Source organism: Schistocerca nitens, chromosome 8 (assembly GCF_023898315.1).
Source record: "Schistocerca nitens isolate TAMUIC-IGC-003100 chromosome 8, iqSchNite1.1, whole genome shotgun sequence".
Classification (NCBI taxonomy): Eukaryota; Metazoa; Arthropoda; class Insecta; order Orthoptera; family Acrididae; genus Schistocerca; species Schistocerca nitens.
In genome coordinates, this window is record NC_064621.1 from 49,341,430 (window position 1) to 49,356,064 (window position 14,635).

Genomic DNA, 14,635 nt, shown 5'->3' on the forward strand with positions numbered 1-14,635 from the left:
CTCTGACTTAACTTCCCATCTGTCAACTTTCTGCTTAAATGCCTTTTTGTCCAAAATATCTGAATAATTTATCTCAGCATTTTGTGGTTCCTTTTTGACCTCTTGTATTCAGGGTACAGTTTTAAGTCCTCTTATGTATTTAAGAATTTTATGTGTAAGTCTTGCTTTAGTTGCGTTTTTCTAATGCCTGCTGGAAGGTTGGAGAATTTCTCAGTTGTTTGACAAGATTGTAGTCTGTAGCCCTCTTCTGTTTTCTTTGCCCCTTGTATTGTTCTGATAATTTTATGTTGTTCTTTTAATAAGTTTTCTAGGTCACCTTTTAAGTGGACTGCCAGGGTCTCACTGACATGTATTATAGTGCCTAATTTCAATGTTTTTGAGCAAGCATTTTTTATTGTACACCTTGTATTTTCTTCCATAGACTCTCTTTAGTTTGTGGAGGTGAACGTTTTGTGCTATTTTCTCTTACTCCATAGGTTCAAGGACTTCACCTAAATATTTAAAATATGGGACACTATTGATATGACCATATTTTGCAGTCAAGTTTTGGGTGTCAGTTTTTGTGGCAATGAACTCATACTTTAGGAAAGATATTTGCAGACCAGCTTTCTCTGCACATTCTTTAAGGGTTTCAGCCTATTTGATTGCTGTTATCTTGCCATCTGCTAGTAAGGCTAAGTCATCAGCAAAAGCTAAACATGAAATTGTTATGTCATCCTTGAGTTCCCTGTCTGTATTGGTTTGCAGCAGTTTTTATTCTTCAATTCCTTTTCCCATTTGCGGATGACCTTGTCCTGTGTGAGGTTGAACAGGGGAGGAGATAGTCCATCACATTGTCAGTCACCAGTTTTGATCAGGGAGGGCTCAGATATTTCACCATGAATTTCACCTGGGAGGTAGTATGGGTCAATGTTTCTTTGATGAGGTTAAGCGTTTTTGGATCCAACCCTTGTTCTTCAAGGATATAAAAATGTGCTTGTCAGTCAACTGGGTTGTATGTCTTTTTAAAGACAACAAACATGCAAATTATTGGGCTGTTTCTGACTGCTTTGTATTTCAGCATGGTCTTTAGATTGAAAATTTATTCAGTGCAAGATCTACAGCGGCAAAATCCACCTTGGTATTCACCAGTTTTGTTGCTCTTGTGCTCTTTGAAGAAAACAGGCTGATAGAACTTTGTATGCAACCTGAAATAGGGATATACCTGCCAACAGGAGCACCACCAACCATAGTTACTAAAAATGGTAGCGAACCAGGTGGAGAATGCAATTAGTGTGATGGAATTTGCCCATTGCCAGTTGGTAGTGACTGGGCACAGAGCTTTCAATGGACCCTTCTTCTTTGCTGAGAGAACTGTCAATGGTATAACCTATCTGGACACACTGCAGTTGTGGTTCAGGCCACAACTTCAAATTGATGGCAGAGATTTCATCTTCTGACAAGATGGTGCCCCTCCACATTTCCAAGACTTTGTGCAAGATTACATTAATAAATTATATGAATTGTCAGCATGTTGCTGGGCAAACAGTGATTTGGCCACAGTCCTCGCACTATTTGAGTTGCCCCCATGGGTGCTGAACTTGATGCCTTGTGATTTTTTTCTTGGGTGCTTACACCATGGATAGTGTTTATGTCCCAGCTCTACCACAGAATGTTGAAGACTTGAGACAACACATTACAGCAGCTGTTCTCACAGCCACTCCTTATATGTTGTGACAGGGATGGGCAGAACTGGACTACCGATCAGATGTGTCCTGAGAGAGAGAGAGAGAGAAGAAGAAGAAGAAGAACTGAATGATGGATGCTATTGAACAAAATTTAATTGTTCCAGAGTTGTTTTATCAAATTAAGGTTTGGCCAAATTGTGACAATGAGTTTCTTTCTTTAAACAGTTTATTATAAATGAAGAAGCACCTGCTACACAAGAATTTGGGTATGATGAGTTCAATAGTTTCAAAAGAAAATACCAAAGATAAATATCACAATTAAGTGGAAAGTTAATTTGATGATTGAAAATGTGTGAAGGGTAGGCTTACCATCTCACTCTGTACTGGTAGCAAACAGAACGCTAATTGTTGGTTTTCCATGAGTTTTCTTGCTGTCCTGAATTCATGAAAAACTAATGTGATGTGGATGGTGAACAGCAATGCTGGTCAGCTTTGCAATTTTTTCATCAGTTGAATTAGTGGGACATCTGTTAATTCAGTGAGTAAACATCTTTAGAAACATTTTTAGCTACTAAGATGGAGAGAGAGAGATTTGCAATGAACATTATTACTTGTCGAAAACAGAATTTTGGGCACTCTTACATATTGTTACTTGTCACACTGTCGACAGGAATCTTCAGTCACTGAATTTACGTAATTTATAGTCCAATAGGGTAATACAATGATTTTAATTTTCTTTTGAGTTCTTAATTTCTTTCCTTGTTTCCACAGGGAACTTGTTGAAATCTTTGCATCAAACTATAGAAAATCATTCTGAACCATTCAAAAAAACAAGTTCCACATAATGAAATGCTCATGTGCTTTCTTCTGTGGTTGTTTAAATGACATTTCATTGGAAATTAACTTTTGTTTTTTCAGCAATGTTAGCAGTCCAGACAGAATTACCAGCGAGGAGCTGCCTAATATGTACCACACATGTAGCTTCACTCAGGCAACAGAAAAGGAGCACGATAACTGTTCCCACAGTGACAGCAACTACATCACTGTAGTTTTGCATCCGCAACTCATCACCAGTAAACATATTGATAGTGCTGTGTGTTCAATTTTCTGTCACCAAAATGAAGCCGACACACAATTGAGCTGTGCTGAATGCGAGTGTGGTGGCAAAGAGTTAAGTGTCAACAGCGAGGACCAGGTGTGAATGGAACAAGTTTACTTCCAAAGATGACACATAGCATGTACTGTCAATACTTGTACTGCAGTGCAGAGATTTTCATTGCAATACAAATGTTGAAATGTAACTGCCAATATCAAGCATTATTGTAAAAGAAAATACATAAAATTTATGTACAATCCAACATTCTTAGTGTTAGTGTTGTCTTTTAGGTTTGCTTAAATTCTTCTTATTTTTTTTATTATTCTTTCAGAGAATTTTCCTTTGCTTAAAACTCTAATCTAGTAGCTGATTAACCAGTAATGTCAACTAATGTGTGGAGATGCTCACATCTTACAATTTCTCTCAAAATATGATCGTTTTTGATGTACTGTATTTCCTGTCAAAGTAATGTGGTACTGAAAGTTTGAATTTATGTGTGTGAATGTTAAAGATATTAGTAAGTGAAGAAATAATTAAATTAGAAGTAATGAAATATGGATACAGAAATGTTTGTTATTTCATCAGTAAAAAAAAAGTTGGCAAAATATTATGATTATTGTTATGTTAGTTAAAAATGTCAACCAATTTATTACAAGATATGTGTTATGAAATTATCATAAGATACATGTTATGAAATTATATCATATCATCAGTCTAATTATAACTGAAACCATAACAAAGAATGAAAATTTGACATTGTCGAAAACTTATAAATGTTATCGTGTCTACGATCTCGTTGCTCTGCATTGGTTTGGTTTTTGCTCAGTACATTGCTGACTGCATTTCAGTCGAGCAGTTTGTTACATTAAATGTTTTGGATTATTATGTGATGCAGATACTCTTCACCTGATACAATAAACAGAAAATTGAAAGCAGATGGTTATTTTATTTTTGTTTTATGGACCTGAGAACAACCTTTCATTCATAGTAATAAGATAAGTATTTCAATCATTGTTTACAACATTACTACTGCCAGTGATTACATTAAGAAAAATTATTAACAAATTTGCTTAAAAATCTTTTGGCTGACAAAATTTGCTCACTAAAATAATAATAATAATAATAATAATAATAGCATAGTCAAGAGAAAACACACTAAACAAGAAGATTACATGTTGGATAACCACAGTGACTGCATAGAAGCGATGGAAAAAACAGATGCCTATAAATATCTAGGATACAGACAAAAATAGGAACAGATAATACAAATATTAAAGAAGAACTAAAAGAAAAATATAGACAAAGACTAACAAAAATACTGAAAACAGAATTGACAGAAAGAAACAAGAAAAAAGCTATAAATACCTATGCTATACCAATATTGACCTACTCATTTGGAGTAGTGAAATGGAGTAACACAGACCTAGAAGCACTCAATACACTTACATGGTCACAATGCCACAAATATAGAATACATCACATACATTCAGCAACAGAAAGATTCACATTAAGCAGAAAGGAAGGAGAAAGGGGATTTATCAACATAAAAAACCTACATTATGGTCAGGTAGACAATTTAAGAAAATTCTTTCTAGAACAAGCAGAAACTAGCAAAATATACAAAGCAATTACTCATATAAATACATCGGCTATACCACTGCAATTTCATAACCACTTCTACAACCCTTTAGATCACATAACATCAACAGATATGAAGAAAGTAAATTGGATAAAGAAAACACTACATGGCAAGCACCCGTATCATCTAACACAGCCACACATCGATCAAGACGCATCCAACACATGGCTAAGAAAAGGCAATATATACAGTGAGACGGAAGGATTCATGATTGCAATACAGGATCAAACAATTTACACCAGATATTACAGCAAGCATATTATTAAAGTTCCCAATACCACAACAGATAAATGCAGACTTTGCAAACAACAAATAGAAACAGTAGATCACATCACAAGCGGGTGTACAATACTAGCAAATACAGAATACCCCAGAAGACATAACAATGTAGCAAAAATAATGCATCAGCAGCTTGCCTTACAACATAAACTTATAAAACAACATGTTCCCACATACAAGTATGCACCACAAAATGTACTGGAGAATGATGAATACAAATTATACTGGAACAGAACCATTATAACAGATAAAACAACACCACATAACAAACCTGACATCATACTCATCAATTAAAAAGAAGAAATTAACACAACTAATCGAAATATCCATGCCCAATACAACAAATATACAAAAGAAAACAGGAGAAAAAATTGAAAAATACATCCAACTGGCTGAGGAATTCAAGGACATGCGGCATCAGGATAAAGTTGACATTATACCAATTTTACTATCAACTACAGGAGTCATACCATACAATATCCACCAGTACATCAATGCAATACAGCTACATCCAAACGTATAGATACAACTACAGAAAGCTGTAATTATTGATACATATTCAATTACCCGAAAGTTCCTAACTGCAATGTAACATATACTGTACAGTTAAAAGGAAGTCATGCTTGATCAAGGTCCGCGTCACTCTCCATTTTTAACCAGACATAATAATAATAATCATCATCATCTTCTTCTTCTTAGTCTTCTTCTTCTTCTTCTTCCTCTTCTTCACTTTGCAGCCCCTGACTGGGTCTGTTGAGAACAGAAGCCTGCCAATCTTTTCCTGGCTCCCTCCATCAAGTTTCTCTCTCCAATTCACATTATCAAAGCTTTTCCTCCCTTCTTCGCACATTCTTTCACTTGACTTTCCATCTCTCTCTCGGTCTTCTTCTAGGTCTCATGCCTTCTATTGTGATGTCATGAGTCTGTCTCGGTATCCTAGCAACTCACATTCTTTTAACATTTCTTTACCACCTCAACCTCTTCTTTTTAATGGTATCTTGCATGCAGTTCACTTTCACTAACCTTTCACTGTCTATTCCTTACTCTTGCCATTCTACTATCCTGCTTCTACAAAATTTCATCTTGCCATCATGTGAGCCTGTATCCTGCTCGCATGCCTTTCCTTCATTACCCTTATTTATGATACATACATGAGTACTGTAGCATAATACACTCAGTGTAACATTTGCTTAGGTTTTGGTGGCACAGCCTTGCCCGGGCCAGGTTTCTTACACTCTGCAGGAATCCATGTACTTGCCTTCCCTATCTGCTAATCTCCTTACTATTGCTCCCACTATCTTCCATTATACTCCTCCGTTATTAGAAATTTTTCACTTTTTCAGTAGCCTACTTGCCCCCTATTACATCCACTGCTGGTCTCTTATTCCCCAGTGTCACCGGCACATCACTGTTCTTTGCACTGAATTTCAATCCATACTGTCCCACCATGTCATCACGTACATTTAGCCTTTCTTGTACCTCTTCTCCATTTCCCCCACAACATCAAATTATTTGTGAATCTCATTGCTTTCACACTTTCATCTCCTATTTATGCTTCCACCCCTGTCAGTTTTTCAACCATAACAGTGATGAAATGTAGAGGGGGACAGTGCACTCCCTTGCTTTGCCCCATTTTTCTGTTCTAACTGTGGTGTTGATGGTAGCTTTTGTGGTGCTTCGAGAATTTCAGGGTAAATTCTAGAAACACTTGGCTCTCCACCATCTTGAACACCTGATATTTTAAGGATGAGGGTGAGAGAGACTTTTTACTGTGCCATGCATATCTGTGTGTGCAGGAGGGACAGCTGTCACGAGAAGCCAGGAGCTGCATCAGACGAGCGGCCCCAACAAGTAGTTACCAGCAGTGCCTTGGAATTTATATCAAAAAGTCAAAGAGTGTCTGTACAATGTTTAGTGGTTTGTGGTGTCATGAGGATTGTTACAGAGACAGATAAAGCCTGTATTGCATGGAGACTCTTACTTCATGTCGACTCTTACTTCATGTCTTGGCTATGCATGAGGCAGAACACATGTAATTGTATGAGTGTTTAGTCGATTCTGATATTTGTCTTGGAACCAGGTGGCTTGCTGGAGTTTGTACAGAATAATTGTTACTTTGGGATAAGAGTTGAAAATATATTTTAGTTGAACTGATGAGCTTCTCTGAGTACATGATTTCTTTCAAGAATGTAGAGCTAGTTAATATTATTTCCTTAACCTGACACAGTCTTCAGAGAAGAATTGAATGGTGAGAGTGGTGTAGCTGATGACCTAAAGAAGAGGATCAGCTGCATGCACAATGTATGTCAACTGGAAGGGACACGTGAGTCGTTCAACCCAATACCGCACTGTCTCTTGTCGTCCAAGAAAGTGTTAGACTTTGTCGACCACACTGCACACATTGGTACAGAAGGCAAGACTTACATATCCCACCAGTGCCTCACCATCTACAGAGCTTACCCTTTTGTGATGGGTGGTGCCTGCTTATGAACCATTTCTGCCAATGAGAGAAGAGTCTGTTGGTACCATCGCTATAAAATGTTTGACCCATAATGTCACCTTTGTTTGCATGGCTTCATCACTATCAAAGTGAAATCCCGAAAAGTGTTCTTAAATTTTGGAAACAAATGAAAATCAAATGGAGCCAAGTCAGGATTATAAGGAGGACGATTGACAACAGTGAAGCTGAGGTGTCGGACTTTCGCAGATGTCACAGCGCTCGTGTGTGGTCTGGCACTGTCGTGCTGAAGGATAGGGTACTCCACTTGTGGACAAACTCTTCGAATTTGAAACTCGATTACAGCATGCTGTTTCTCATGCACTGCCATAGTTACATTACACACCACCATGTTGCACACTACTATTCAGAGCCCTCTAGCGGCTGAAGGCTGCAAATATGTACACACAAAGAATAAAGATGTATAATGTTAAACATGACTGTTTTATTTAAAAAGCTCTAAGAGCTCTCATGTAAAAAATTCTGAGGCATTACTTTTCAGTATGCCCTTGTACAAAGTGTAATAAAATTTAAAATGAAATGGAATTACTCATGGATGAGCCATCGAAGACTACTGGTGTACCGAGCAAGTTGGCGCAGTGGCTAGCACGCAGAACTCACATTCATGAGGACAATGGTTCAAATCCACATCTGGCCATCCCAACGTAGATTTCCCTAAATCGCTTCAGTCAAATGCTGGGATGGTTCCTTCGAAAGGGCACAGCTGTCTTTCTTCCCCGTCCTCCTTTAATCCTACAGAACTGATGACCTTAACGTTCAGACCCATTCCCTGAATCTACTGACAGACCACTGGTGCCTTATAATGAAATACTCAAAAAATATACCTGAAGAATGCTATTGTGTCTAAAACGGACATGGTGAGACTGTGGCTGTGTACAATTAATGTAGGTTAATTCTTACAAAGAAGAAAACAGCAACCAATATTAATAGTGGCTGGTTGCTGGTTTCTTCTTTGTAAGAATTATCCTACATTACATACCTGAAGAACCTCTGAAATTTTGTCAGTGTCATCTGGGTTCACTGTGTAGAGCTAAGTGGCAGAACAGTGACACATACGTGTTGAGCTTCGCCTCATCCTGGGAGCAGCCTAGAGCGGAGAGCACCTCCTGCTTCTCTGTGGTGACATTAGTCTGCAGGTAGTGCTGCCACAGCGCCTCCCAATGGGCGTCGTCTGTCGCCCACTCGCAGTACACGGCCGCTCGCATGTCCGGGTCCACACTGTGGAGAGAGTCAGAAGTTGTAATCACTGCAACCAGTAACATATGACTGATATCTCTAACCCAAAATTTATACTGTTGCTGCTTCAGTCACATTTGACTAATATTTATTAGCACAATGTGTTTTGGCAGCATGCTGCCATCATTGTGTGCCTTACAGTAATGTATGTTAATTGTTGACTACAGATTTCAGTCAGTACTTTTGGAGTGTTATGAGGTTTATCTGAAGGGCCTGCCAGTGAGGTCATGAACAAAATGTTTATCCATTTTTGCCAGTTATTTTCTTTGTCTGGCAAACAGAACAAAAGAACAGATACAACACCATCATTTAACTATACTTTCCACATTCAGCTGTTTATATTCCAATCTTTTTTATACATTTTGTAACACACTCACTGACCTAAAAAAAATACTGTGCAATGTGAATAAATTTAAGAATAACTTAAAAGTAATTAGTCTTTGAGAATTTTTGTGATGGAGATAGAGTTTCCTATTACAGCACTAAACAATGTGTAAGACTTCTTGTAAGTTACCAATGATGTAGTAGATATTCATGACATTTAGAGAACAACAAAACACAATATAAGAATGGTAAAGCATCCTAACAAACAAAATACCAATAAATCAAAAATTACTCCCCTATTATTGGTTAACATCCAGGCAGTTTGTATATGACTATAAATGGTGTTATGCTATTTATTATTTTGTGAAAATAAGACCACATCAAATGACTTGATTAATAAATTTTAAATACATTGATGCTTGCATTGACATATACATTGGGGTCTACACTCCACAGGTCACCTTATAGTGTGTGTGGTGCCATTGTCACTTTCCCATTTCCAATCCAGTCACAAATAGATACTGAAAAAATAGATTGCATAAAATCCAACTCAAAATTTTCTCACACAACATGATGAAGGCAGTCATGTATATGTAAAATTTCTTGACTTTTAAAACCACAGCTACTTATTTTCATGAGAGAACAATTGTCTACATCTCTACTCTACAAACCACCATGAGGTGCATAGCAGGGAGTGTGCCCCATTGTAACAATTACTAGGGTTTCTTCTCATTCCAATTACATATGGAGCATGGGAAGAATGATTGTTTGAATGCCTACATATGTGCAGTAATTATTCTAATCTTACCATCACAATCCCAATGTGAGCGATACATATGGGACCGTAGTACATTTAAAGCCTGTTCTTGAAACTTTGTTAGCAAACTTTCTCAGGATAGCTTACATCTCTCTTCAGCAGTCTTCCAGTTCAGTTCCTTTGGGATGCCTGTAACATTCTTCCACAGATTAAACAAACCTGCTATTATTCATGCTGTCCTTCTCTGTATTCATTCAATATCCACTTGAACAATATCCTAGAACCAATCACACAAGTGATTTGTAAGCAATCTCCTTTGTAGACTGATTGCACTTCCCCAGTATTCTACCAATAAACTGGTCTACCACATGCTTTACCAACAACTGAAGCTATATGATCATTTCATACTACCTGTTTTCATTTTGTGAAGTGCAAAATTTTACGTTCCTGAACATTTAAAGCAAGTTGCCAATCTCTGCACCACTTTTAAATTTTATCAAGATCTGATAAATTTATACAGATTTTTTCAAACAGTGCTTCATTATAGATAACTGCATCATCTGCAAAAAGTATGAAGCTACCATTAACATTGTTTGCAAGGTCATTAATATACAACATGAACAGCAAGGGTCTCAACACATTTCTCTGGGGCACACCCTAAATTACTTCTACATCATAGATGACTCTCCATACAAGATAACATGCTGTGTTCTCCCTATTAAAAAGTCCTAACCTGAGTGACAGACTTCACTTGATATCCAATATGATCATACTTTTGACAATAACCATAGGTGTGATACTGAGTCAAATGCTTTTCGGAAATCAAGAAATACTACATAACCTGACTGCCTTGATCCATGGCTTTCAGTTTTTCATGTGAGAAAAGTGAGAGTTGGGTTTCACATGATCATTGTTATCAGAATTCATGCTGGTTGCCATCAAGGGGGTCATTGTGATCAACGTATCTCATTATGTTTGAGCTCAGAATATGTTCTAAGATTCTACAACTAATCTATATCAACAATATGGTATGGTAGTTTTGTGGATCTCTTCCACTACCCTTCTTGTAGATGGTATGATCTGTGCCTTTTTCCAAGAACTGAGCATGGTTTTTTGTTCAAGGGATTTACGACAGATTTTAGTTAGAAGAGGGGTTAACTCAGCTGCAAATTCAGTATAGAATCTGACAAGTATTCTATCGGGCCCTGAAGCAGTTCTAACGATGTGAGCTGTTTCTGGTCACCACTGCCATTAATACTTCTTTATTTCATCTTTTCAGTGGCACAAGGATTGAGTTGGGGCATTTCTCCTGAGTCTTCCTGCGTAAAGGAACATTTGAAAATGGAGTTAAGCATTCCAGCTTTTCCTTTGCTAACCTCAACTACAGTTCCTGTCTCTTTTGCTAGGGTCTGGACACAAACTTTGGTGCCACTAACAGCCATTACATACAGCCAGAATTTCCTTGGGTTTTATGAAAGTTTATTTGACAATATTCTGCTACGGTAATCACTGAATGCATTACACATTGCTCTCTTCACAGCCAAACGTGTTTCATTCAGCCTCTCCCATTACAAACTGTTCTACTGGATACATACCTATACAGTGCATGGTCAAGTATTCCTTTCATCTTGAGCCATAGGTCCTCTACATGCTGCCCTGTGTTGAAAGTTTCAAGTTCCTCATTGAGATATGACACTACCCATTTTTTATCTAGCTTACTGAACACATATATGTTTCTGCTTGTTTTAGTTGTCCTTTGTACTTTAGTAATCAGTGTTGCCACAACCATGTCATGGTTACTGATACCAATTTCTATGTGGACAACCTCAAAGTGGTGAGGTCTATTTGTTGCTGTTAGCTGCAATATATTTACATCATGAGTGGGGTTTGTAACTATATGTTCTAGGTAGTTTTCAGAGAAGACATTTAGTAATGTTTCATGGGACGTCTTATCATGCCCACCACTAACAAAAATGTAATTTTCCCAATTAATTGTGATTACAGTACTACCGGGGAAATTATGTAGAAGTGAACTGAGGTTTTCTCTAAAATTTTTGGTTGCATCAGGAGATGAGTCCATTGGCTGATAAAAGGATCCAGTTACTATTTTATGCCCACACCTGATACTGAGTCTTTCCCAAACAGTCTCACATGTTGCTTCAGTTTCTGTCTCAGATGGATTTCAATTTGTCTACTGCAGCAAATGCACCACCTCCATTTACAAGCAGTCAACAAAGGAGATTGCTTACAAAACACTCATGCAACCCATTGTAGAATACTGCGCAAGCGCTTGGGATCCATACCAAATGCAATTGCCAGTGGATATTGAATGTCTACACAGAAGGGCAGTACGGACAGTCACAGTTTGTTTGGCCCATAGGAAAGTTGAAAGGCACTGTACACATCCACTTCAGCTGTTGTTTACAAGCATTTACTTTATTTAATTACTCACAACTAGCCAATTTCAGCATTAGGAGCCATTCTCAAGTGCTGTAGGTGTCAATCTGCTGTAATATATCTAGCTAACTGCAAACCTAGCTGTTCTGAAAGCGAGCATGTATTAGATGTGATCAAAAAGCAACAGGATTTTTTGTTTTTCTTACAGAATTTTTATTTATTCATCAACTTTGTCCCCTTCAGTGTAAACCCCCCTCATGTATACTTCTGCCAGCACATTTTCCAGTCTTGAAAGCATTCCTGGATCTCTCTTTTCATTATGGTGTTCAGCTCCTTCAGCGATCCTGTTTTTATCTCATCAATGGTGACAAAATGACTTCCTTCCATGGTTTTCTTCAGCATTGGAAACAGAGAGAAGTCACACAGAACCATCTCTGCCAAATATAGTGGCTGAGGCAACAAAATGGTTTTGTTTTTTGCCAAAAAATCGAAAACAAGCATTGACATGTGAACAGGAGCATTATAGTGACGCAATTTCCATGAGTGGTTTTGCCACAATTCTGGTCATTTTCTGCAGAATGCTCCATGCAAAAGGTGTATAACTTCTGGGTAGTATTCCGTATCAACCATACAACTATAAGGCAGGAACTTGTGATGAACTATCCCACTGAAATCAAAGAAATCAAATTTTTTTCAGTCTTGGCCCTTTAGGCATTTTCATTGAGACAATTAGGCTTTGATTTAGATGTCATACCGGTATACCCATGTTTTGTCACTTATTATAACGTTCTTCAGAAGTTCTGGATCATTATTTTACATTGTTTTTGGTCAAAATTCAACAATTTTGGAACATACTTTGCTGCTACATGTTTCATGCTCAAAACATTCAAAAAACTTGCTTAGTGTGAGCCAAAGTAAATGCCGACATCATCAGCAACCCCTCTGATAATGATTCAATGATTTACCACAAGCATTTTCCTTACTTCTTCCACACTGTTGTCAGTAATTGATGTGCCAGGGTGTCAAGGTCAATTGTAATCTTTAACGCCTGCTCAACCGTCTAAGAAACATTATACAACTAATAAACTCTTGTCTTACTCCTAGTAGATATGCCAACTGCCACAGTCAATATTTCAAATTCAGCGGTGAATTTTATTCCATTTGTCAAGTAAAATAGAATGAAAATTCCTTGATCCACCTTTTTCTAAAAGTAAAAATTTGCCGAGCACTCAAAATCACATTTAACCTTTTCAACTTTCAACCGTAAACTAACTATTCAGAACTGCTCAAAATGCAAACATATATAAGGGATATGTGTACAAACACAATAAAAAAATCGAAAATTGGATGATAAAACATACAAAATTAAAAAATTCCAATTACTGTTTGATCAGAATACATGTATGTTCAAGTGTCAAATTTAAAACAAAATATTTACTGAATATAGTAATAGTTATCACAGAAGCAAGTGACACATTCTTAAACAATGTATGTGCTCAATTTCATAACTGAAAACCAAGTGTTGGTTCAGTTTACATGGGGAACAAACAATGACTATTACTGTTGCCCCACATGTAGATCATTGCACAAGATGACACAATAATCTTATGTATTGTTTCAACTATGTACATTAAATGTGAAGACAAATCCAGTTATTAGTCACTCATAACTTCAAACACATCATTCAGTACATCTGACCACACAGAATTCCACTGAAGATTTAAGATTTACAGTCTTCACTTGTCTTGAGCATTTACATTTTAGTATGACTGTTTTCTCTAGGGTGGTCACGACAACTTCAAGGGACACCGTCAGGCACAAATGTCCACATTCGGCAAATGTTACCATGCTGCTACACTGTGCCTTGCCCCTGCTTCGTTAAGTCACTGCATACATACTGTCATCACAGATGGGAGCAAGCACAGCATATATTTCACACTATATAAAATGTTTACAAACAACATGACCATCCTTCACCAAGATGAGCATCTTCAATGGAACACAGGTCAGTCTCACAAAAATCCATGTTACTCTACAGTGCCCTCACAATGTTAATGGAACAAAGCAAAATTTGTTTGATCTATAACATTAGAAATACTCCAGAATGAAATCTGAACTATGCAGTGGAGTGTGCACTAATATGAAACTTCGTTGGAGATTAAAACTGTGTGCAGGACTGAGACTCGAACATGGGACCTTTGCCTTTCACGGGCAAGTGGTCCACCGACTGAGCTGCCCAAGCTCAGCACACAACCCATTCTCACATATTAAATTCCACCAGTACCTTGCCTCCTACCTTCCAAACTTCACAGAAGTTCTCCTGCCAAATTTGCAAACAAACACGCAATTCATATGAGGAAACTTAAAAAAGTTAATTACACATTACTATTGCAGGTGAAGTAAAGTTCATTAAATGCTGCAGTATATTTCCAGGTAATAGAGATACATGACATTATTTTTGAATGTACTCACCAAATCTCTGTAAACAACAGTCGAAATGTTATACCAGTCATTCAGTCACTCAAAGATGGAAATTCACTGTGTGAACATGGTCATTGTAGGTAAATCTACAATTGCTCTGGATCAGTTCCTCGATTGCCTGGACGTTGTCACCAGTAGTCAATGTTGATGGCCTTCAAGCCAAATGCCAAGATGGTTCATTTGAAAAGGGCACAGCTATTTTCCTTCCCTATCCTTTCACAATCTGAGCTTTTGTTCTGTC

At 37.5% G+C, this 14,635-nt stretch overlaps 1 protein-coding gene across 4 annotated transcripts in view; it reads right to left on the reverse strand.

Annotated features, from left to right (window-relative positions):
- LOC126199070 (aminopeptidase N-like) overlaps positions 1–14,635 on the reverse strand; it is a 585,568-nt gene that overhangs the window by 32,757 nt on the left and 538,176 nt on the right. For all 4 annotated transcript variants that reach the window (XM_049935786.1, XM_049935785.1, XM_049935787.1 and 1 more), the window contains exon 13: positions 8,256–8,417. In XM_049935786.1, coding sequence (XP_049791743.1) covers positions 8,256–8,417 — 162 coding nt within the window. The remainder of the gene's footprint in view (positions 1–8,255; positions 8,418–14,635) is intronic.